A 23,965-nucleotide genomic window follows, 5' to 3' on the forward strand; every position below is an offset into this window, starting at 1 on the left:
TTTTTTTAGCGTAGGCTACTTGATTTCCAGATATAAAATATATTTTTGAGAAGGACACTCCCCCACAACCCTCAGGGCGAGGGTTTTAAGTTATGCCCTGGGGGCATATAAGGTTTTTATAGAAGGCGTTGTCGTAGAAACTTCAAAAAAGGCTAATTCGATTGGAAATTCAAAGGGCTCGTGCCCTGTTTAATAGTCGAAAGTTATTGGAGGGCAACTAGCCCTCCCAACGCCCATCATTCCCCCAAACGCATCCAATCAAAATTTTGAGATAGCCATTTTGTTCAGCGTAGTTGATTTCCAGATAAAAAATATATTTTTGAGGAGGACACTCCCCCACATTCCTCAGGGCAAGGGTTTTAAGTTATGCCCAGGGAGCATATAATGTTTTTATAGAAGGCGTTGTCGTAGAAACTTCAAAAAAAGCTCATTCGATAGGAAATTCAAAGGGCTAGTGCCCTTTTTAATATTCGAAATGGATTGGAGGGCAAATAGCCCTCCCCCAAACGCCAAGCATTCCCCCAAATACATCCAATAAAAATTTTGAGATAGCCATTTTTTTCAGCGTAGTTGATTTACACATAGAAAATATGTTTTTGAGGTGGATACTCTTCCACAGCCCTCAGGGCAACCGTTTTAAGTTATGCCTTGGGGGCATATAAGGTTTTTATAGAGGACGTTGTCTTAGAAACTTCAAAAAAGGGCTCATTCGATTTGAAATTCAAAGGGCTAGTGCCCTTTTTAATAGTCGTAAGTGATTAGTGATGTTTGTTGTTGTTGTTGTTGTTTAGACAAGGATACTTCGTATCGAAGGAGTTCCCGTGGGAACTTCGAAAAGAGCTCATTCAATTGAAAATAGAAGGGGCTGATACTCTTCTTGATAGTCCAATGTGGTTGGAAGGTAACTAATCCCTTTTCCACGCTCACCCTCCCATTGGCCCTTTATATTTAAAAACTCAATGTTGCTTTAAGATTAAATCATAATGCACTGTGATAATGCTAATTCCCAATAAGGCATCTCAGCAGTATCCCAAGAACGACTGAGGGTATTATGTTCAAACTTTTGAGGCTACTTCTGCTCTTAAAATTTAACCAAATCAAAATAGTGTAAGTGTATCAAAGCTATCAAAGAAAGTAAACAGATTTTTTGCGAATTGTATCAAGTCTTCCATTTCAGGTATACTAGAGGAAGTATGAAACTAAGTTAAACAATACTGTTTGTGTCCAGATTTTTAAAATGGTGTATGTTGTTATAAATTGCTGAAATTGTTTCTCCAGCATACAAATAGCAGGCCAAACTATAAAGTCTTAAAAAACGAAAAGATTTAAAGTGTTGTTTTCTTTTTCCCTGAAAAGACTGTGTGAATATAAAACGAACAGAAATTAATTAAAAAAAACTTTTACCACAAAATAAATTTTTCAAAGAAAAGTAAAGAACTCCATTAAACAAAAAAGGAGCAAGAATAAAATAAAATAATCTTCCAAGCTTGAAACTACCACAAATCAGCATCGATAAATAAATGAAACCCAAAACGAACATAAATTAAAATAAATAACCGAGTCAAACTGAAAACGACCAGAAATTAACATAAGTTGGGCGCAAAACCCCTATGCCTTCCCAAGTCCAGAACAAAATTTGCACTTTGCACAATTTGAACAAAAAATATTAATGTTTTTACTTTTATAACTTTGATAAATCAAATAATTTTAACATTTTGATTACTAAATATCAGTATATGTATATTAAACTTACAATGCACATTAATTTGTATTTTTTCAGTAAACTGCAAATTTTTTTCTGGCCTATTTCTGGCCTTGATAATTACCGCACTCACTTTTATTACCTCTCTTGTAAAGTGGCTTAATTAAGGTTTTCCTAAAATCGTTAAGTACTTCCCCTTTTTCAAAAATCATATTCATAATCTTCAGTAACTTATTTCTAACCTCAGAGCCACCATATTTAAGAAACTCATTTACCGCTCTATCAGCACCTGGAGTCTTAGTATTTTTTAATCCTTTTAGTACTGTTGCTAATTCCTCCTCACAAAACAAATCGTTCACATCCAAGGTATCACAAATTTTTTCATTTTCCTCTATATCTGTTCCTGCAACTCTATCTCGGTTAAGCAAATTCTCAAAATGTTCGGCCCATCTCTCTTAAGTTTCTTCCTTATCGCTAATTGAGGCTCTATTCGTATCTTTAACTGGGCCATGTCCGGATTGACTAGTCCTTCTCAATTTTGTTAACGTGCCAGTACAATATTTTACTATAATGCTGTCTAGCTGCAACTTCCAGATCCTTGGCAGTTTTATCCATGGCCTCCACTTCAAACCTCTTTAGTTCCTATTTTAATGCTTTCTCCACTTTATTTACATTCCTTTTGTTTTCATATGACCTATTGCTCAGATAATTCTTGTACAAGTCATTTCTCCGTTCTATTAAACATAAAGCTTTTTCACTAACATTCTTTGCTGTAGTTCTAGGTTTCTTCCCTAATACACCTTCAGCAACTTTTCCTGGAAATTTTCTCTCAGATTCTCATCCTGGAGTCTACCAACATCATAACTTCCCGGGAGGTAGTTACCCTTCCGATATTTCAACTTTAAATTAACCGTTGACACTACTAGATGGTGATCTTTACTTTAAACATCAATAACGGCACTCCTATATACCCAGTATCTATATACCTAGTATCTTGTATTGACCCTGCCAGTCTTCAGTTTACTATAACATAATCAATAAAGTTTGCTGTCTTACCATCACATGAATACCATGTTAACTTATGAGCCGTTTTATGACCTAACACCGTATTTTTGGTTATAACTAGATTATTACACCTACAAAATTGCAAGAACATAACCCCTTATTCTGTTATGCCTTCCCAAGGTCTTACCCCTTACCCCAAGGCCTTACCCCTTAGGCATAACCCCTTATGCCTTCCCAAGGCCAGAACATAATTTGCACTTTACTGAAAAAAATACAAATGAATGTGCTTTGTCAGTTTAATATACATACACTGATATTTAGTAATCAAAATTTTATTATTATTTAATTTATTAAAGTTATAAAAGTAAAAACATTTATGTTTTTTTCGGTAAAGTGCAAATTATGATAATTTCAGAAAAGTGCATGTTGTTTCGATTTTATCTTTTGTCAGAGGCAACGCTGTAGCGTTGCCAATAGCAAAGGCCATACGGCTACAATGTTTTATTATTATTATTTATTATTTTTTCCCTAAAGGCACTTCATATGGAAGGCGTCGTCGTAGAAGCTTCAAAGGAGGCTCATTCGATTGGAAATCGAGAGTTCTAGTTCCCTTTTTAATAGTCGAAAATGATTGGAGATCAACTGGCCCCCCCCCACGTCCATTATTTCCCCACCCCCCGCAAATCAAAATTCTTATATGGCCTTTTTTTTCAGCTTAATTGGTTTCAGATAGAAAACACTTTTTTGATAAGGACAGTCCCCCACAATCTTCAGTGTAAAGGTTTTAAGTTACGACCTGGTGGCATATAAGGTTTTATAGAATGCGTTGTCGTAGAAACTTCAAAACTGACTCATTCGATTGGAAATTAAAGGGGTAGTGCCCTTTTTAATAGTCGAAATGATTGGAGAGTACCTAGCCCCCCCCCCCATGCCCATCATTCCCCAAAACACATCCAATCAAAATTTTGAGACAGCCATTTTCTTCAGCGTATTCGATTTCAAGATAGAAAATACGTTTTTGAGGAGGACACTCACCCACATCGTCCCAGGCAAGGGTTTTAAGATATGCCCTAGGGGCATATAAGGTTTTTATAGAAGTCGTTGTCTTATAAACTTCAAAAAAGGCTCATTCGATTGGAAATTCAAAGGGATGGTGCCCTTTTTAATAGTCGAAAGTGATTGGAGGGCAACTAGTCCCCCCCCCGACGCCCAGCCTTCCCCCAAACACATCCAATCAAAACTATGAGTTAACCATTTTGTTCAGCGTAGTTGATTTTCAAATAGAAAACATTTTTTTGAGGAGGACAATCCCCCACAACCCTCAGGGCAAGGGTTTTAAGTTATGCCCTGGGGGCATATAAGGTTTTTATAGAAGGCGTTGTCATAGAAACTTCAAAAAAGAATCATTCGATTGTAAATTGAAAGGGATAGTGCCCTTTTTAATAGTCAAAAGGGATTGGAAGGCTACTAACCCCCCCCCCCTACGCCGATCATTCCACCATACACATTCAATAGAAATTTTAAGATAGCCATTTTTGTTCAGCGTATTTGATTTCCAGATTGAAAATATGTTTTTGAGGAGGACACTCCCCCACAACCCTCAGGGCAAGGGTTTTAAGTTATGCCCCTGGGGCATATAAGGTTTTTATAGATGGCGTTGTCGTAGAAACTTCAAAACAGGCTCATTCGTTTTGAAATTAAAGGGCTGGTGCCCTTTTTAATAGTCGAAAGTGATTGGAGGTCAACTAGCCCCCCCCCCATGCCTATCATTTCCCCAAACACATCCAATCAAACTGTTGAGTTAGCCATTTTGTTAAGCGTAGTTGATTTCCTGATAGAAAATATGTTTTTGAGGAGGACAATCCCCCACAACCCTCATGGCAAGGGTTTTAAGTCATGCCCTGGGGTATATAAGGTTTTTATAGAAGGCGGTGTCGTAGAAACTTCAAAAAAGGCTCATTCGATTGGAAATTCCGAGAGCTGGTGTTCTTTGTAATAGTCAAAATTGATTTGAGGGCAACTAACCCCCCTCTCACGCCCACCTTTTCCCCAAACACATCCAATCAAAATTTTAAGACAGCCATTTTATTAAACGCAGTTTTAAGTTCTGGAAATAGGGTCTTTGAGGATTACAACTCTCCCAAAGCCCTCACGGCAAGGGTTGTAATTTAAGGATTTTCCGAATCCTTCATATTATTTCTTACGGAAGGGATGCTCGTATAAACTTTAGAGAGGGCTCATTTGATTGAAAATTGAAAGTTCTTGTTCACTTTTTAAGAGTCAAAAGAGATTGAAGGGCAACTAGCCCCTCTCCCTCCTCCACGCCCTAAATGCATCAGATAAAAATTTTGAGATAGACAATTTGTTAAAATAGTTCAAAAATCTGATAACAAAAAACTCCGGTGTCGACACATCCCACCAGGGCCCAGGGGTAGGCGTTGTAAGTTATGCCCTGGGGCATAACTTATTAAGGGGGGTTTATAACTTATGGGAAGGGGTTTTGTATGGGAAGATCACGTAGGAAATCTATTATTAATTGATTTATAAATTTTAATTTGTAATTCAATGAACCCCGTTCCAAAGTTTATGCAACGACCTCTTCCACATAAAGTGCCCCTGGAAAAATAAATAAGTATTAATTCATTGAACCCTTATGGCTATTTACTTAAGTAACGCTATAGCATTGCTTCTGACCTAAAATGTTTTGTAGAAATTTCAGCTTCCATTTTTTTGAATATCCGAAATTATCTGAGAGGAATATGTTTGGGGGAGCATATTCCAAGTCTGGGAAATTTCTGATGGGTGGAATTTAACGCGGGGGAATTATCAGCAGGAAAAGAAAAGGTTCTTGGAGTGGGGAGGAATTTCCCAGGGGATTATTCAGGGAGGGGAAGACTAAACCCATTTGATAATATTCTAAATTTTACATCTGAAAGTAACGAGAATAAAGAATCAACGGAAATGTCAGAGAGAGCAGTTCAGGTTCCTTTAGACGATTATTTTTGTGTCTTTTGAAAAAAAGACATTTTCAAAAGACAGATTATTTTCATTTGTATAACTTTCTCTGTGGCTGCTCAATTATGCATGTGAGGGGGGAGACTTCCCCCCACCACTGTCTACGCTAAGGTTTCAGTTTTTATCTCAAGGTTTAAAAAGGAACGCAATGCGATAAAAGTATAACTCAAAATAACATATAAACAATAATATATAAACGTAACACGGAACAATTAATAAAAATTGCATAATATGAGTTGAGGCTCATCCAAATCATGGGCCAGGGGGCTCACCATTCCACAATCTATGAAAGTAATCCTGCAATAATTAAAAATATAAAGTATTTTTGAGTATTTTAACGTCTTCCACAACTCAAACGGTCCAACATTCTACAGCCCAAAGAGTCTTTCTAATCTCCTAAATCGGAAACAGAGGAGATAAGTGAAGTTCCACCCCGTATTGGTTGAGTCGCCATCCTCACCCTCCCCCTCTTCTACTGTCTACGCTAACGTTTTGTTCTTTTTTCAAACTGAGCTGTCCCCACTCCAAAGGCATCAATAAGTTAAATTTTTGTATAGGAAGAATACATGATAAATCTATTAAAAAATTATTTGAAAAAAACTACGTTTTCTAAAGAGTTAAAGAGGCTGAGTTAAAAGGTCGAACCTTAAAACGTACAGGGATTAGGAGGCACAGTTAGGGGGGCTACTACCCCCCAAACCCCCCGTTTTCGCAGCCATTAAATAAAAAAAAAGTTTTTTTAAACTGAAAGTAAGGAGCGACATTAAATCTTAAAACGAACAGAAATTATTCCATATATGAAAGGGGCAGTGCCCTCCTCAACGCCTCGCTCTTTACGCTAAAGTTTGACTTTCTCACATCTCTTTTCTTTTAAACAATAAAAACTTTAGCGTAAAGAGCGAGGCTTTGAGGAGGGTACAGCCCCTTTCATATACGGAATAATTTCTGTTCGTTTTAAGATTTAATGTCGCTCCTTACTTTCAGTTTAAAAAACTTTTTTCTTTATTTAAAGGCTGCGAAAGCGGGGGTTTGGGGGCGGCAGCCCCCCCCCCCCCAACTGTGCCTTCTAATCCCTGTACATTTTAAAGTTCGACCTTCTAACTCAGCCTCTTTAACTTTTTAGAAAACGTAGTTTTTTTCAAATAATTTCTGCACGTTTTTGTACAGTTTATTACTTATTATTGCTTGACTAACTGTTAGCTGATCGTGTCAGGAGTTCAAGTTGCGGGGCTGCCACCCCCCAAACCCCCCGCTCTTGAAAATTCTTGTGTTAAGGCTTTTAATTCCTGAATACTCAAATCACTTCGTAAAGGGTGCCTCCTAATCCCTGTACGTTTTAAGGTTCGAACTTGTGACTCAGCCTCTTTAACAGCCCCCCAACTGTGCCTCCTAATCCCTGTACGTTTTAAGGGTCGACCTTGTAACTCAGCCTCTTTAACTCTTTAGAAAACATAATTTTTTTCAAATAATTTAAAAAATAAGCTGAGTTTCGTGTTTCAACTTTAAATTCAGTAAATGAAAATTTTCCTCCGATGGGGAATTGAACCCGGGGTTTTCCACCTGACAGTCAAGAGTCTCGACCGCTGGACTCAAGAGACACACTGGTAGTTGTTTTTAGTCAGAGGACTCTATTTTTGACGCAAACAAATACCCACACAACTTGAGATTTTGTTTTTGCAAAACAGGGAAAGAGTAATCAGATTGAGCTGAATTTTCGAGGACAAGCTCCCAGGCCCCAGGAAATCTTATCCTCCAAATTTCAATCCGATCAAACAACGTTAAAGGGGGGTTGTGGGGGGAAAAAATAACATGGGCTATTATAGGAAAACGAGGTTTTTCGTAAATGTAAATTCGGGGGATCATTTTTTCGGTCTGAAAATATCAAAAGGCACTAACAGGTCGAATTCTGCTTTGAATGAGTCCTCATTCAACTGGATCAGTTTCCAACTCTGGCCTGTAGACATGGATAACAAAAAAAAAAGAGAAATGAATTTTAAGTGGCTATATTTGGTTTTTTGAAAACAGGGAAGGAGTGATCGGATTGAGCTGAAATTTCAAGGATAAGCTCCCGGGCCCTAGAAAAGCTTAACCTTATAATTTCAGCTCAATCGGACAACGTTAAAGGGGGGCTGTGGTGGGAGGGTCGAAACTTCCGGCCCAGTTTACCCCATGAAGATAAAGTCGGAGGAGGATGAAATTTTGCATGTTTCTTAGTTTGAGCTTGGGCTACAAAATGCGATCGCCGCCGTCTCTCTGCGACCTCTAGGACCTGAAATCGCTTAACATTGTGTGTGGGTCACCTCTTTATAGAGGCACAAGTGTGCCTCCTTGATACTTAAAATTACAGCCATACTTAAAATAAGGTTAAAATACATACTTTGCGATGAATGCTAAATTATTGTGGCACAAAAACATCCGAAAAATGGTCTAATCAAAACGATGCTGTTCTTTCTGCATCAAAAAATGGAATAACCTAGCAAGATCCATTCATTGTTACGTGAAAAAATCCGGTTTGATTTTTCAGAGGCATGTAAATTAAGCTGTCTATAGCAAAGGCCATAAGGCTTTAATGTTTTATTATTATTAATTTAAAAATACCTTACATAAAAATAATTTTCTAAGAAGAGTAAAGAGCCATATTGAACTCAGAACCAGCAGAAATTAATTCCTATTATAGTTAAAATTCAAAAAGACCAGAAATTACTGTTAAAGGAATAAACAAAACCCCGAACGAACAGAAATTAAAATTAACTATCTTACAAACGTAAAGATAACCGGTGTAGGCATAAATAAATGAATAAATCTTATATAGCTTCAATATTTTTTATTACTTTCCCCCTGGAGCTGCTTTATATGCAAGGGTTAAAAATACCATTTTGTTAAAAATAGTTGAAAGGTTCAGTAACAAAACTTTGGCATCGACAAAACCCCCCAGGGCCCGGGGGCAGGAAGGGATTCTCGTATAAACTTCAGAGAGGGCTCATTTGATTGGAAATTGGAAGTTCTAGTCCAGCTCTTGAGAGTCAAAATTGATCGAAGGGCAAACCCCCCCACCACACGCCCTTTTTCCCCACCCCTTCCTTTGAACTAATTCTGTTTATACCTGAAAGTCCAATGAGGGTTAAAATGTTTTGGTATTAAAACACACCTATTAGGCATCTGCTCTCCTCCCTAACAAGGAAAGAAACAGAGAGTGTAAGGCAGTGGCGGATCCAGGGGAGGGGACACTCCTCCACAACCGTCAAGGCAAGGGTTTTAAGTTATACCTTGGGGGCATATAAGGTCTTTATAGAAGGCGGTGTCGTAGAAGCTTCAAAAAAGGGTCATTCGATTGGAAATTCAAAGAGCTAGTGCCCTTTTTAATAGTCGAAAGTGATTTGAGGGCAACTAACCCCCCTTTCAAGCCCACCTTTTCCCCAAACTCATCCAATCAAAATTTTGAGACAGCCATTTTATTAAACGTAGTTTTAAGTTCTGGAACTTAGGTCTTTGAGGATGACAACTCCCTCACAGCCCTCAGGGCAAGGGTTGTAATTTAAGGATTCTCCGAATCCTTCCCATTATTTCTTACGGAAGGGATGCTCTTATAAACTTTAGAGAGGGCTCATTTGACTGAAAATTGAAAGTTCTTGTTCATTTTTTAAGAGTCAACAGAGATGGGCGGGTAACTAGCCCCCCCCTCTCCTCCAAGCCCTAAATGCATCAGATCAAAATTTTGAGATAGACATTTTGTTAAAATAGTTCAAAGTTCTGATAACAAAAAACTCCGGTGTCGAAACAGCCCACCAGGGCCCGGGGGTAGGCGTTTTAAGCTGTGCTCTGGGGCATAACTTATTAAGGGGGGTTTATAACTTATGGGAAGGGTTTTTTGTATGGGAAGAACACATAGGAAATCTATTATAATTATCCAGTTATAAGGTTAAAATACATACTCTGTGATAGATGCAAAATTGCTTTGGCACACAAAATCCTGTTAAGGTCAATTCCAAACAGTCGTGATGCCTTTGTGTCAGCAAGTAAAATGGTCTAAACCCCCTTATTGGAGCTATTTTTTCAATCCATTCATTGTTGTCAATTGTTGTCCACAAGTTATGCAAGCTGTCTATTGTTCATATATAAGGTTTTTATCAAAGATGTAATCGTATAGACTTTTAAAAAAGCCTCATTAGATTTCAATTTAAAATTCAAGATCTGTTTTTTAAAGTCAAGAATAATCGGACAGTAAGTACCCCCCCCCCCCCATGCCATAAAAACTTGAAACTTTTTGCAATCAAAAACGAACAAAAAAAAATTAAAAAAACTTTCGAAAAATAAGTTTTTCAAAGAAAAGTAAAGGCCATTTTAAACTTAAGCTCAGTAGATACAAATACCTGTTAAAATTAAAACTCAAAACGACCAGAAATTGCTATTAAATAAACAATCATAGCAAAAAAACATACAACAAGTAATAATATAAATGAATAAATAGATCTTAAGGCGAGTAATGCTTAGATTGAATATGAAAATCAAGCTTCAAACGAAAACAAGTATTTTGCTATTAAAGTATAAATGAAACTTAAAACGAACAGAAATTAAATACACAATCAATGCAAACAAACATACAATATATATTAATGTAAATGAATAAATAAATCTTAAAACGAGTGAAACTTAAATTGAATATGCAAATCAAGTTTGAATCGAATAAAAATAACCTCAAACAAGAGTTTGGGTATCGCCTCACTGCAGAAGCCTAAAACCTACTGCGTCATTGGCGCTTTACTGAAAACGAATTATATTACAAATATTTTCTGTTTTGCTTAATATTGAAAATAAATATTAAAATTTCAGTAAAATTTTGAACTGATGAACTCTTAGCAATTAATATCATTATGCATCAAATATTCAGTTTAATTTATTAGTTCTTTTCAAGATTGGTCAAAACAAATACAGTTTCACTACAAACAAAATTTGGATACTGCCCTCTTTTTTAACTGTAAAAACCTAAAGCCTTCTGCGTCATTGGTGCTTCACTGAAAACGAAGAACTTCTTGATTACAAATTTATTATTTTCCAGTTCTTACAGCATTGAAAATGAAAATAAAACTACAGTGAAAAAAAATCTTGAACTGATGGATCTTTCAACAATTAATATCATTATATATCTAATATTCAATTTGAATTTGTTTATACTTTCCAAGACTGTTCAAGACTCATATAGTTTTGCCATTTTTTTTAACTCTGCCATTTTTTCTAACTAATCGTGTTAGTTTTTTATAGAAACATTCTATAACTTCTAGGCATTTCTATTTGAGCATAAAACTGCACCTCAAACTTTTTGGAACATGCATTTTCTTGCATGAAACACCAAAATATAATAAAATGTCAAGTTTCAGACTGTTCCACCACTCGCAAGCAAGTGCCACTGGTATTTTTGAATCCGCATGGTCAATTTAGGGGGTGGAGGGTAGGCTAATTCTCGTAGCAGCCCCATTCCATCGGGGTATGATTCACATTTTCAACACCTGGCGTCCGGACTATCATATAATCTACCAAGCATACAACTACCCCATATCAGTATCAATAAATAAATGAAACCCAAAACGAACAAAAATTAAAATAAATATTAGAGTCAAACTCAAAACAAGCATAAATTAATATGAGTAGGGTTCAAAACCCCTATGCTTTCTAAAAGCCAGAATATAATTTGTACTTTACTGAAAAAAAATTCAAATGAGTTTACTGAAAAAAAATGTGCATTGTCAATTTAATATACATATGCTGATATTTATTCCCTAAAATATTAATTAATTTTTGATTTCTTAAAGTTACAAAAGTGAAAACATTTCAAAGAATTGTTTTCAGTAAAGCGCCAATGACGCAGTAGGTTTTAGGCTTCTGCAGTGAGGCGATACCCAAACTCTTGTTTGTAGTTACTTGTATTCGATTCAAACTTGATTTGCATATTCAATTTAAGTTTCACTCGTCTTAAGATTTATTTATTCATTTACACTAATATATATTGTATGTTTGTTCTCATTGATTGTTTATTTAATTTCTGTTCGTTTTAAGTTTCATTTATACTTTAATAGCTAAATATTTGTTTTCGTTTTAAGCTTGATTTTCATATTCAATTGAAGCATTACTCGCTTTAAGATCTATTAATTCATTTATAGTATTACTTGTTGTATGTTTTTTGCTATGATTGTTTATTTAGATTCAGTTCGTTTTGGGTTTCATTTATTATTTAAGATTAATATCTGGTCAGTTTTATTCTTTAATTCAAAATTTTATTTTATAACAATATCATAGTTTTAAAAATGTCTTTAATTTTATTTTAAAAAAATAATTTTATGAAAATTTTTTTAATTAATTACTTACAAAAGCAGTCTCCTTTCAAATGAGCTCCTAAACATCACTTGATGATGTTTTGCTCCATGCCCACTAGCGGCAAATAAAAGAAGGAGGAGAAGAGTAAAAAAGGGACACATCACTGCATCCCCTGAGAAAAAATTGAATTTTCAAAATATTTACTTTGAAGAAAATAAAAATAAAATAAAAAATAAAATAAAAAGAAAATAAAAATTTATTTTCTTTTTGCTCATGATGGGTTACTGTAATTTTATGTACAGGGTCTTAGGCCTTGGAGATTCTAGTGGTGGAGTTTTGTTTTGATCCGACATCGTTTTCGAAAGGTTTTAGGTGGTTTTTCGACATTCACGTAAATCTGTGCTCACAATAATGTTTTGCCATAAAAATTAATCGAAGTAGTAGTTACCATTCTTGAATATACTTCAAATGGCAGTTCATCCTCACTTGACAGTTTTTTTTTGTCTTGGTAACTACAGGTTATAGTTAGTTCCTGTTAGAACGCCCACAAGGAGGCAATCATGATCTTGGTTATTCCTGTGATTTTCCTTCTGCTTCTGTCGATGTCACAAATAAAAATGCCCTTCTTGAAACAAATTTTTTTTAGCGTAGCGCCAATAACGGTAATCCCTGCTTTTTTGCCAATTTATTATTAGATTGTAAATTCTCTATAGCTTGATTGTTCATTGTAATTTCTGTTCTCTTTAGGTCTTACTTATTTGTTTATAGGGATTTCTGTTTGTTTCAATTTTGAGTAATTAACTTTTTTGAGTATTTTTTTTTAGTAATTCTAATTTCAGTAATAAAATTTATTTCTGCTCGTCTTTGGTTAATTTAGCTCTTTACTTTTACTAATAATCCTTCTTTTTTGGAAGTTATTTTCTTATTACTCACTTTGATAATCAAGATTACAGGAATGAACTATTGAAAGTAGATTGATTATTTTATAAGTAATGGTGCTTCAAGGTTTCATCAATTTTTTACTTAATCATTTCAATTTAATCATTAAATTTAATCATTTCCAAGAGAAACTTTTGAGACAAGTTTAGTTTTTGTTCATTCAGTAATACCATTCATTTAAAGATTATTCTATTTATCCAGAGTATCATCTGTTATATTTGTTTGATGTTATTTTTCAGTTTAGGTCTTTTTTGCTTCTGGGTTTCATTTATTCCTTGATAGGGATTTTTGTTCCTTTTGGGTTTAAATTTCGAATACTTTTCAAGGTTGAAAGTGAAGGGCAATGCCAAATTCTCACTTAAATATAGGTTATCTTACATATAATCTGATCTACAGGGCGATCCTTTCCAGCTTCCACTCTTTGAGACTAAAACATTGAAGACTACCAGGAGGTAAGAAATACAACAATTTAAAAAATATAGATGGCTTCCAGAAAAACCCAAAGGTTAAAACACAAATTTTTAGGGTAGTCATTTAAGCCTTCATCATTCTTGAATTCTACACCAGGAGCAGTGTGGACGCATTAATTTGAAGATGAAGTCCTTACTTAGTTTTATTTGCTTTAAACAATAAATTCTTTAGTAATTATTTTTAGTAAGCCACAACTCAAGGTTTAGCTTAAAGAGTGGAGGGAACCTAAAGAGGCTGCCGACCTCCTTATCTATACGACAATTTTGCCTAGTTAAAGCTTTAATATCTTCCATATTTTCGTTTGAAATGATTGGGTTTTTTTTCTTAAATTAATTATACAAAGAGTCAATTTTGAGGAACTAGAAGCAAGTGAGAAACTCCTAGCCAAAGAAAACTGATGCTCAGATTTAACATTCAAACATAAGTTTTATTTTAAAAAAGCATAAATAGTCTGTATTTCGTTCCACTCAACTTTATGAACGTTTCACTAAAAAAAACATAATAAATATTTTAGGTAGTAAGTTTCTAAGAGCTAAAAGGTCCAAAGTTTCTAGAAATGTTTAAGGAGTCTTACTCTGTATGTCTTCTGTTTCTCTCTTCCTATCTATTTCTTTTTAGATGAAATAGCAGCACAATATTCAGCTTCTGTGATTTTTTTACGTTCTACCTATTGATACTTTCCAATTATCTGTTCAAGTTTTTCCTTTGATACTAAAGACTCAACGAACAATTTGAGCATTTGTTGGAATAGTTCATCATGTCTATTCGTCAACATCCTTCCACGTCTGACAACGTCAATCCCAAATTTCGGTAGCAGCGTTTGCTCCCAAAATTCAATACTTTTATATACCCAGTTTGGCAAACTGTCATATTTCCCTTTAACCGCCTTGTTACCGAATATAATTGGCCATACTGTATTAATAACTATGACATAAATAAATACGTCCCATACTGCATCATAATAAAATCCGATCGCATCGACTTCCCCTTTCTCTCCTAATTCATCCATCAGTAGATCTGGTAAACCAAAGAGTTCCCCAATAGCAGATATAGCCTTTTGTATAGATTTTTGTATTTCTTGTAAATAATTCTGCCTTACTGAAATGAACTAATCGACCTGATCAGAATAGTTAGTTGGTATTGTTCTTCTAAAACTGTTTTCTTGATTTACATAACTTGTTGGTCCGACGCTTTTTGAAATTGTGTCACTTTTTAAATTTTCGTCATACTTCCAATTTTGATGTCCTGAGTCACCTAAAGTCTCTTTATGATACTTTTTGTTTTTTACTAAAGACAATTGAGAAGGAGTCTTATGAGTAGTGCCAGCATTGTTGGACTGTGTTACGTCAAATTCTAGTTTTTTCATTGATATTTTACCTGGTTCCGTCTTTGGTATTTCGTAGTTACGTACTCTTGATAATACCGGTTTTGATCCTGTGACGTTTTGTTGAGCAGAGTTTAGGTTAATGTAAGGAGGAAGTTTCACTTTGTCTTCTTTTGCTTGGTAGTGCTTCTTATGATCTCCTCTTTGTATATATCTGGGAGTTGTTTGATATACTTGACCAACTCTGATGGAGCCTGCCTCCTTCATTTCTAATGTCTCAGCCAATTTTCGTCTTGCTGGAAGCTGGTGCTTTGAATTTTCACTATGACGCTGGAGATGGTAGCTTGATGAAACTGAAGAACCAAAAGTAAATTTAGCCTGGAGTTTTAGACTGATAAAATGGAGGGGCTAGATTTATTTTTTTTATTTGATTATTATTATAATGATGAGAGAAAGGTTGACGATTTTCAGTTTTCATTAAACCACCTGGTGATATGTCTGAATTCCTTGAAACTGTCGTTTGTTCATGCTTTATTGGAGTTGCAACTTTAAGGATTCTTGAAGATAAGTATGAGTGAGATACGTTTCCTCTAGAAAACATTTGACTACTTCTATTTAAATTTCTATTTAAGTTAAAGTTTGTTCGCTCCAACCTTCCTGCAGGGGAGTCTGTTGCTCGCATAATTGGTAGAGTTACATATAAATGTCTTCTTGACAAATTTTCTTCACCAGAACTTACCCTTTGATAGTCCAAATTATCGTAGTCCAAGGTCTTCTTTTCTATCGACCCGCCATTTACTGCTGTATTTAGCCTTTGGGGATTATGTTCACTTCTAGGCTGATGATCAAATTTATTTTCAAATTCTCTTGCAGAACTGAAGTTGGATTTTGCCATTTTTCTAGATCTATTGGAAACAAAGTCTTTAAGCTTTGCCTTAAAAACACTTCCGTCAATGAATCGTCGCTTTAAATTACGTATATTGAAGCCCCATTTGTCTCTCGTTTTTCTTACTTTCCGAGAATAAGACATTGGTAACATTAAAGTTGTTTTTTTAGAAGATCTAGAAGATTCACCCAGTTCTTGGTTAACCTTCATATAATCAGGTAAAAGTTTACTCAAGCTTCTCCCACCACTGAATTCAGGATCACCGAATGAAATAACTGTTTGTGGAATATTTTTTGAAGCGTTAACATTTGCCGCTCTGATACATAACAGAAGAAACACAGTAACTCCGAGCATTCCTGTAAAATATAAAATCAAAAGTACAAATTCATGTCAGAGGGGAGGGGGGGGGATAAAAATAACTTATTGCAAAACCAAAATGTAAAATCAACAACTATTTTAAAGATATTCAAGACCATCGTCTATATTGATTTTAGATTAGAGCGGATTCAGGGTTCTCATAATTCAAGTGTTGATTTGTTCAGATTTGATTGACTTGATGCTTAAATAGGATTTTTTTTCAACTGAAAGCAAGGAGCAACATTAAAAGTTATAATGAACAGAAATTATTCTGCATAGGAGGGGTGTTGCCCTTTTCTTAATACCTCGTAATTTCTTAGTAAGTTTATAGTATTTCTAAGAAATTGTTTTATTCTAACTAAACGGCCCTTGTGTTTCAGGAGTTGTTCTTAAAGAATTGGGACAAAAATCTAAACTTTGTGGGGATCATGTTATTCCAAAAGGTATACTTGATAGACCTTTCATCTATGCTGAACAAAATGGCTATGTCAAAATTTTGATCAGACGACTTTGGGGGGAAAGGGCTGTAAGAGCCCTTTCTTTTTGGGATTTTCCCCTCCTTTTTCGAAAATCAAGCAAATTTTTTCAGGCTCTTAGCTTTTGATGGATAACACTAAACTTAATGAATATTACATATTTGGAATCAACATTAAAATTCTTTTGACGTACCTGTTGATATCAAAATTTGGTGTTTCCGGTTACTATTGAGTCGAGTCACTCCTTATTTACCGTTCGTTACATGAAACTGTTTGAAACGTAAGACCAGAAAGTCAAATTTATTCATGACGGTTGCAAAACCAATAAGAATGTCATTAAAAAATCAAAATCTTCACCTGTCATCAATTCTGTAGAAAGTGTTCAATAAAAAGAGGGAAGTAGACTCACATGTGGGAGGGGTCTTAGTGTTCTTTTATTTAAGCAATTACTTAATGGGACCGACAGTATTTTGAAAAATACCTGTGAAACAAAAAATCAATGTTAGATTATTTTCTGGCGGATGGAGGAATGGACGAGGGCAAAAACGAAAAAAAAACTATTGTGATATCGAAATATGCAGCTGGCGGCAATCTTCAAGTCTTCCAGAATCTTGGGGAAGGAGAGGGTCTGTCGTTTTATTTCAATAGTAATTACATCTACAACATAGTTTCTTGATATGCCTAGCAAATGTAATATGAAAAGAATCAATGTTTTAAGAACTAAAATCAGGAAGAAGTAAGTGATATGTGACATTAAGCGCATGTTTTGAACGCTATGCACACAAATGTCATATGATATGACTTTACAATAAAGGTTATAAGTATTTATACCCCAGACAAATTAATAATTACATAACTATGTTTATATTTTATTCTGTAATTTTAGATTTAATTTGTAATAATTTTATTTAGTTAATTGCAAGTGCGGTTGTAGGGTAGAAGAAAATTCCATGGCTTTTTTAAACTAAAATGATTCCAATTTGGATAATTTCCTCGTCTGTCCACTGTTTCCAGCTCATATTCATATTTTCTAACTGACATTATCATTCTTTTACAAGACAATTTTTAAAAAGTTTTCCAATTAAAAAAAAAAACTTTTCAAGACAAGTTAAAAGCAAACTAAAATCAAAGACGGGTAGAAAGGAGTAACTGAACAGTTGAAACATAAAACGAACAGAAATTATCATCAAAGAAGAAGCGAAACCCAAAACAGCGTAGACAGAGTATTAGATAAAATAAATTAACACATCATACACACAATAACGAAGCATCAAACATAAAATATATTAATTAAGACGATATATCAACTAAGCAGAAATTACATCGATTGATCATGTAATTTCTCGTACTTAAATAGAAGATCAGACATAATAAAATAGGAGACGTTGCTATAGATGAATCCTTAAACCAACAGAAATGAAAATGGATTACCAAGACAGACTTAAAACAAACAAAATCCATAACAAGCATGACTAAGGCTACCGTAACCTAAATCTTTTAAAGGCCAGAGTGTCAACGCAAAACCTGAGTCACCTTTTTGTGTAAAATTATAGGCAAATTCGTGTGAAAGTGAAGAATTTTTAAGTTGCAGCAGTTCCAACAAGTAAATGCTCTGCTTCTATTCGGTTAAATCGCTTATCTCTGTCTTCTCTTTTGTATCTACCAAAGCCGGATTTTTTAAGCGAAAAATTCTTCGTGCTAGCCTTTTTGTACTTAAAAGTTTTGTTCTTAAAGTACAAAAAATCAGCGTTGAAACATTGTATACTGAGCGTAATACTAACAATAATCAAAATTCAAAGAATTAAACGAATACTGAGGTAAAAATGTATTTAAAGAAGGAAATAAATAAAATTAGGTATTGTCTGTTTCACAGTGTTTTATTAGTTCCAAGCCGCTTTGTGAATTTACAACTGTTACTTCTCATTTTCCGTCTCTTTTGACAGTGTTTCTGAAACTGTCGGCGAAATTTACTGCTGAAAGCCTTCCTGCTGTAGCCTTCTAGTCTACAAGATATATTAATGGCGTTCAAAACATAATACAAAATGCACTTGTATAAAAAAACAATATAACATCACACATTAATATATGAATGCAAGATATCATAAAGCTTATGAAAAGGTTACAGAAAAGTTGGTACAATCCCATTTTGCGGGCCTCTCTCAAGAAGTCAAACAAGAGATGCGACAGTCAAGCGGGAGAGATTTGTTGAAAAAACTGTTTTTACAAGATGATTCAAGACACTGCTGTAGGGAAATATATTGTATAGCGTGGTTTTAAGATATTTAAAGTGTTGTTGTTTGGACTTTAGATGGGGAAAAGGGTACCTAGATTAGGTTAGATTAGGTTACGTATTTAATATATAAACTTGCTTGGCAATTTAAAAAGCTTTGTTTTAAGTATAATCAGCTTTTACATAAGTATATTAAAAGTTATCAAGATATCTTGAATGATATTTTACGGTAACTTGTTGACGGAATTGGTTTATCTTCCCGGTTGTTGAGGGTTGGATTGTGACACCTGTGGTAAAGATTATGGTGGAATATTCGGAATTTAATTCTTAGAATTTGAGTGAAAGTGAAATTGTTCCGGGTGGAGGACTAGTGGTATTTATTTGTTTGTATTTAAATCGGTTGAAGTTCGGCTCTCAGTGTTATTTGAAGGTTGGTTAAGAATGTTGGAAAAAATTTTTCTGAGGTATATATTTTTATTCTTTGGATGTTTTGGATTTTGTTTATGTTTATTCCATTGGTGGTACTATATAGGGGTATGCCAGATTATGGCATGGCGCGCTCAATTGCCTGGGTAATGAAATTTAAGCGCCGAAACCCATTTAGGCAATGAGTTTTCATCTGACGAGCCCCGATATATGGTGATCACCTTGGGAATATAATGTTTTTGTAGATTTAAGGTGCTATAGCTTGGTTTTGGAACATAGACGTATTCTTATTGATGCTGATTTTGCTCTATTTTGGACTTGATTTTCGGACTGTCGGATTGGTTATACTGTTTTGTCCTGGGGAACTGGATGGATGAGTAGGGTCTAGACCTTGTTCAAGTGCTCATTTATTTCAGTTACTAAAGTAGGAAGACAGTTTTTTTTTTTTTTTTTTTTTTTTTTTTTTTTTTTTTTTTTTTTTGCCAGGTGATTACCGTAATACACTATATGTAATGCTTTACCCCCCACCCCTTAATGTGCAAATATATAGCCCAAATTTGTTTCTACACTATTACATAGTCATCCTATTTTATTTTATTTTATTAGCATCAACCAAACTTGAATTTTAGAGAGACCCGCAAAATGGGATAGTACCAAAAAGTTTTATAATGCTTTGGTTACATAACTTTCCTTAAAACACTCAAACCTGCCCAAGTTTGACTTTACTGTCTGTACTAGCTCCACGTTACAACCGTTCAAGTGGAATTCCTCCAGCTTTCTTGAAGAAAAAAAGTTCAAGCTCAAATAATTACTTTATAGGAAAAAATGGCTTTCAATACCGTTAGCCAAGTGCCCAGTTAAATTTTTCCGTTTAATGGACGGACTTTCAAAAATCTTTAAGGAGGAAGAGATCAAGGAAAACAAGTCAAGGTTTTGTTCTGAATATTCCAATCAAGTCTTTATGGGCTAGACTCCTTCCCATCTTCTTTTTCTGCCCCAGCCCTTGCGGATACTTTTGGGGCGAATGTTTTCTTATAATTTAGAATAGCATCTCAATAGCTTGCAGGTTGCATAAATTTTTGCCTTACCATTGGGTAAGGCAAAAGGTAAGTAGCCATCAGGCGTTTCTGTTGGTTTCTTATGGAATTAATATAATAATTAATTTTATATATATCTTAGTTCATAAGATATATATTCATTTTATTTCATATTTTGTTTCATATTCCACTATATAATTACTATATCTCTCACTTCACTTCAAGTGCTCAAATAATCCTTTTTAAATAAAAAAAACTTCAGAGCTCTAAATGGGCACAAATATTTTCTACCCTAAAACCAAAGGCGTGTAAAGCAAATAGTCTTGTTTTTGTTCGACCCTAAAAACAAAGGAACCTAGATTATTTTATTAAAATCTTCCATGGCAAAACGAGTTTCCAGTAACCTGTAACACCCCTGTCGATTTGACTGCATGGATTCAATTGATTCAAATTTTACTTCATTTCTTCTGCATTGCACTCACATCATTCCATTTATTTTTTCTAACTTTGTATTTATTTAGGTATCAATAAAGTTGGTACACTAAAAAAATGGCTGGATGGTCAGACAGATTAAATTAAAAAGAATTTAAAAGATATACGTTTTTTATTCATACATAATTCATATTTATGTGTGCACTCAATAGATTTTCATGGCAGATAAGCCGAAATAGACAAATTAAATTCTGTTGAAAATTTGAACGCTTTGCTACAGAAAATGGTAAGAAATACAGCGGATACTTCTTCAAGTATTACCAAATTATTCATAGCTAAATGCAGTTAGGCAGATGGTTTTCCCTTAGAAAAAAAAAACAGAATAACTAGAAGAAAATCAAATCATATTATCTCACAAGTTAACCCTAAGATATATTCACAATTTATATATTTATCTTTTTGATATGTTGTTATAGGCTTTGCTATTATATTTTGCTAATGTGTTATCTAATTTGCTAATATTTATGGTATTTTCTATACAATATAAATTCGCTAGAAATCATGCCTGGATTTGGTATAAGAAATTTAACGTCATTTTTGGCTGTCAACATGGTGACTTTTCTTCGAAGATGAGTAATTAAATTTCCCTAAAGGTATTTCACAAGACACTCAATTATATTGCAAAGCCAGTGGAATATACCCCAAATTAACAGCAACATTCTGAAATCCACCAAATTTTCTCAAATGTTCTCAACAATGTTCTAAAATCCACTTTTAGACAATCAACGAGAACACTGTTAATACTTTCATGAATCGTTAGAAAATCGTTAGAGTAGTCGTTGAGAAAACCCTTAAAAAGTAGATGTGAAACATCAAATATTTAAATACACTCTTCACTCTTTAATCCTTAGAATACTTTGTAACGCAGCCAAAAATTAAAAAATATTTGAGTATGCTTCAAAATACCAGGACATACTGCAAACCGGACAAAAAATCTCCTTAAACGATTTCCAGCTTTTTAAAATTAATTAGAAATTTGGCGATGCTTTCATTAATCGTTAAAAAGCTGTTAATTTATCATTAGGAAAATCTTCGAATACCTCGCCGAGAACTTTAGAATCTTAGAACATACAATAAAATATCAGGAACAACCCGACAAATAATCTCCATGAAATGCTCTTCAGACTTTGGGAAACTAATCGAAAATCACTAATACTTTAATTAATCCTAAAAAATCTTTAATATGTAGCTAAAAAATCTAAAGTCTTTGAGCATTCCTCGAAATAAGAGGAATAACCAGACAAACAATCTCCTCGAAACACATTATATGTTTCAGAAGAACAATCAGAAAATCGTTAATATTTTAATTAATTATTAAAATGGTTAAAATAATGCTAAATTAACTTACATAAATAAAGTTATACGTAGCCAAGAAATTAGAAATTATTGAAAGCGCCTCAAATTAACGTGAACAATCCTTTAAACAATCTCCTCAAAACACTCTTCAGATGCTAAAAAATTCATAGGCAAATGGTTATTACTTTAATTAATCATTAAAAACAGTTTAAAAATTCGTTAAATTAATTGCTAAGACAATCGTTTATGATAGCGGAGGAATTTAAAACGTATCTTGGATTAAAAGGGACAACACGAAAAGCAATCTATCCAAAGTGCTCTTCAGCCTTTAGAAAATTAACAACAAAATTTTAAGGCTTTAATCAATCATTTTCAGTAGTTGGGCTATTGGTTAAAAAAGTCGTTATTACGTAGCCAATAAATTAAAAATATTTGAACATACCTCATATTAATAGGAAGAAGTCGACAAATAGTCTCCTCAAAACAGTCTTCAGCTCTTAGAAGCTTAGTGAGGAAATCATTAATTCTTTGACCAATCATCAGATCATCACTTACGTCACGTTTTGTAATAGTTGTTCTGACATGTGACTTTAACTTTTGCAGATGTAGCTTATTACCAAGTTTCCTTACCCATGGCTTAGGCCTTATTCTGACACCTCTTACCAAGATATAAGTAAATATAATATTTTCTATTATAGTCAAGGCAAGTTGATGACCTATTAGTCGCCAATTACCATCATAGATGTAGCCTTCGGTGAAATTGTCTGGAAGTTTTATATCCTTTTCATTCGTGTAACCAAGGAAGTATAGCGACATCTGTTGCATCCAAGTCTCTATAGTGTCCTCAAGGGACTCTTCAGCATTGGCTTCAAAAGTTTTTTCTTTGGGTTTTTTGGGTGTATTTACTTTGCTGCTAGGCTTTGAAGCTAAATGCTTGTAATTACCATTATTAACTAATAAATTATTTGGTATCACTCCTAAATTATTGGAACCAAAATCACTTCTTCTTGTATTTTGATTATTTTTAACGTTCCGGAGTGCGACTTTTTCAAGGCCTGAATGCATCTTTTTCAAAACACTCGGCTTGCCTTGATTTGGCTTCCGTTTGGTATTTATGTTTCTAGCTGTGTCAACTTTGTAACTTTCTACGTTTCTACGGTCGAAATACATCCTGTTTAAAAAAGATTTTGTGTTCTGACTTGACTTAGATCTGATATCCTTCAGATTACTCCGGAAATTTCCAATTTTATAAGCTTCTGTTATCCCATCTCCCATGGAGGAAAGGACAACAAGTAGAAATACAAGTTCCATTCCTAGATTTAAAATTCATAAGTATCATTATAGTACGATACGAGTGGCTCTGTTAATCAACCCGAAGGTGCAAGCAGCGGGGTAAGAGTTTTTGTTTCTCAACTGAACGCTTTAGAAGCTTGCCCTCTAATTTCATTGAATTCAAGCAAATATTTACGCTAAGGCTTCAGTTTTTATCTCAAGGTTTAAAAAGGAACGTAATGCGATAAAAGTATAACTCAAAATAACATATATACAATAATATATAAACGTAACACGGAACAATTAACAAAAATTGCATAATATGAGTTGAGGCTCATCCAAATCATGGGCCAGGGGGCTCACCATTCCACAATCTATGAAAGCAATCCTGCAATAACTAAAAATATAAAGTGTTTTTGAGTATTTTAACGTCTTCCACAACTCAAACGGTCCAACATTCTACAGCCCAAAGAGTTTCTCTAATCTCGTAAATTGGGAACAGAGGAGATAAGTGAATTTCTGCCCCGTATTGGATGAGTCGCCATCCTCACCCTCCCCCACTTCTACTGTCTATGCTAAAGTTTTCTTCTTTATGCCCACTACGCTGTCCCCACTCCACAGAATTCAATAAGGTAAAGTTTTGTATGGGAAGAATACATAGTAAATCTATTATAAAATACTTAAAATTACAGCCATGTTTAAAATAAGGTTAAAATACATAAAATACA

At 34.3% G+C, this 23,965-nt stretch overlaps 1 protein-coding gene and 1 pseudogene across 1 annotated transcript; both read right to left on the reverse strand.

Moving 5' to 3' along the window:
- Positions 1-13,923: 13,923 nt before the first annotated feature.
- On the reverse strand, positions 13,924-16,005 carry LOC148947359 (uncharacterized; annotated as a pseudogene).
- Positions 16,006-18,302: 2,297 nt separating this feature from the next.
- On the reverse strand, positions 18,303-23,253 carry LOC148947360 (uncharacterized). Its single transcript, XM_089095808.1, has 2 exons — positions 22,408-23,253; positions 18,303-18,487 (listed from the first exon to the last, which is right to left on the reverse strand). Exons 1-2 carry the CDS (start codon positions 23,238-23,240, stop codon positions 18,352-18,354), a joined length of 969 nt encoding a protein of 322 aa, XP_088951934.1. The 5' UTR covers positions 23,241-23,253; the 3' UTR covers positions 18,303-18,351.
- Positions 23,254-23,965: the final 712 nt, after the last annotated feature.

This window comes from Artemia sp. Qi Xiang Cuo, chromosome 10 (assembly GCF_049724085.1).
Source record: "Artemia sp. Qi Xiang Cuo chromosome 10, ASM4972408v1, whole genome shotgun sequence".
NCBI classification, from domain to species: domain Eukaryota; kingdom Metazoa; phylum Arthropoda; class Branchiopoda; order Anostraca; family Artemiidae; genus Artemia; species Artemia sp. Qi Xiang Cuo.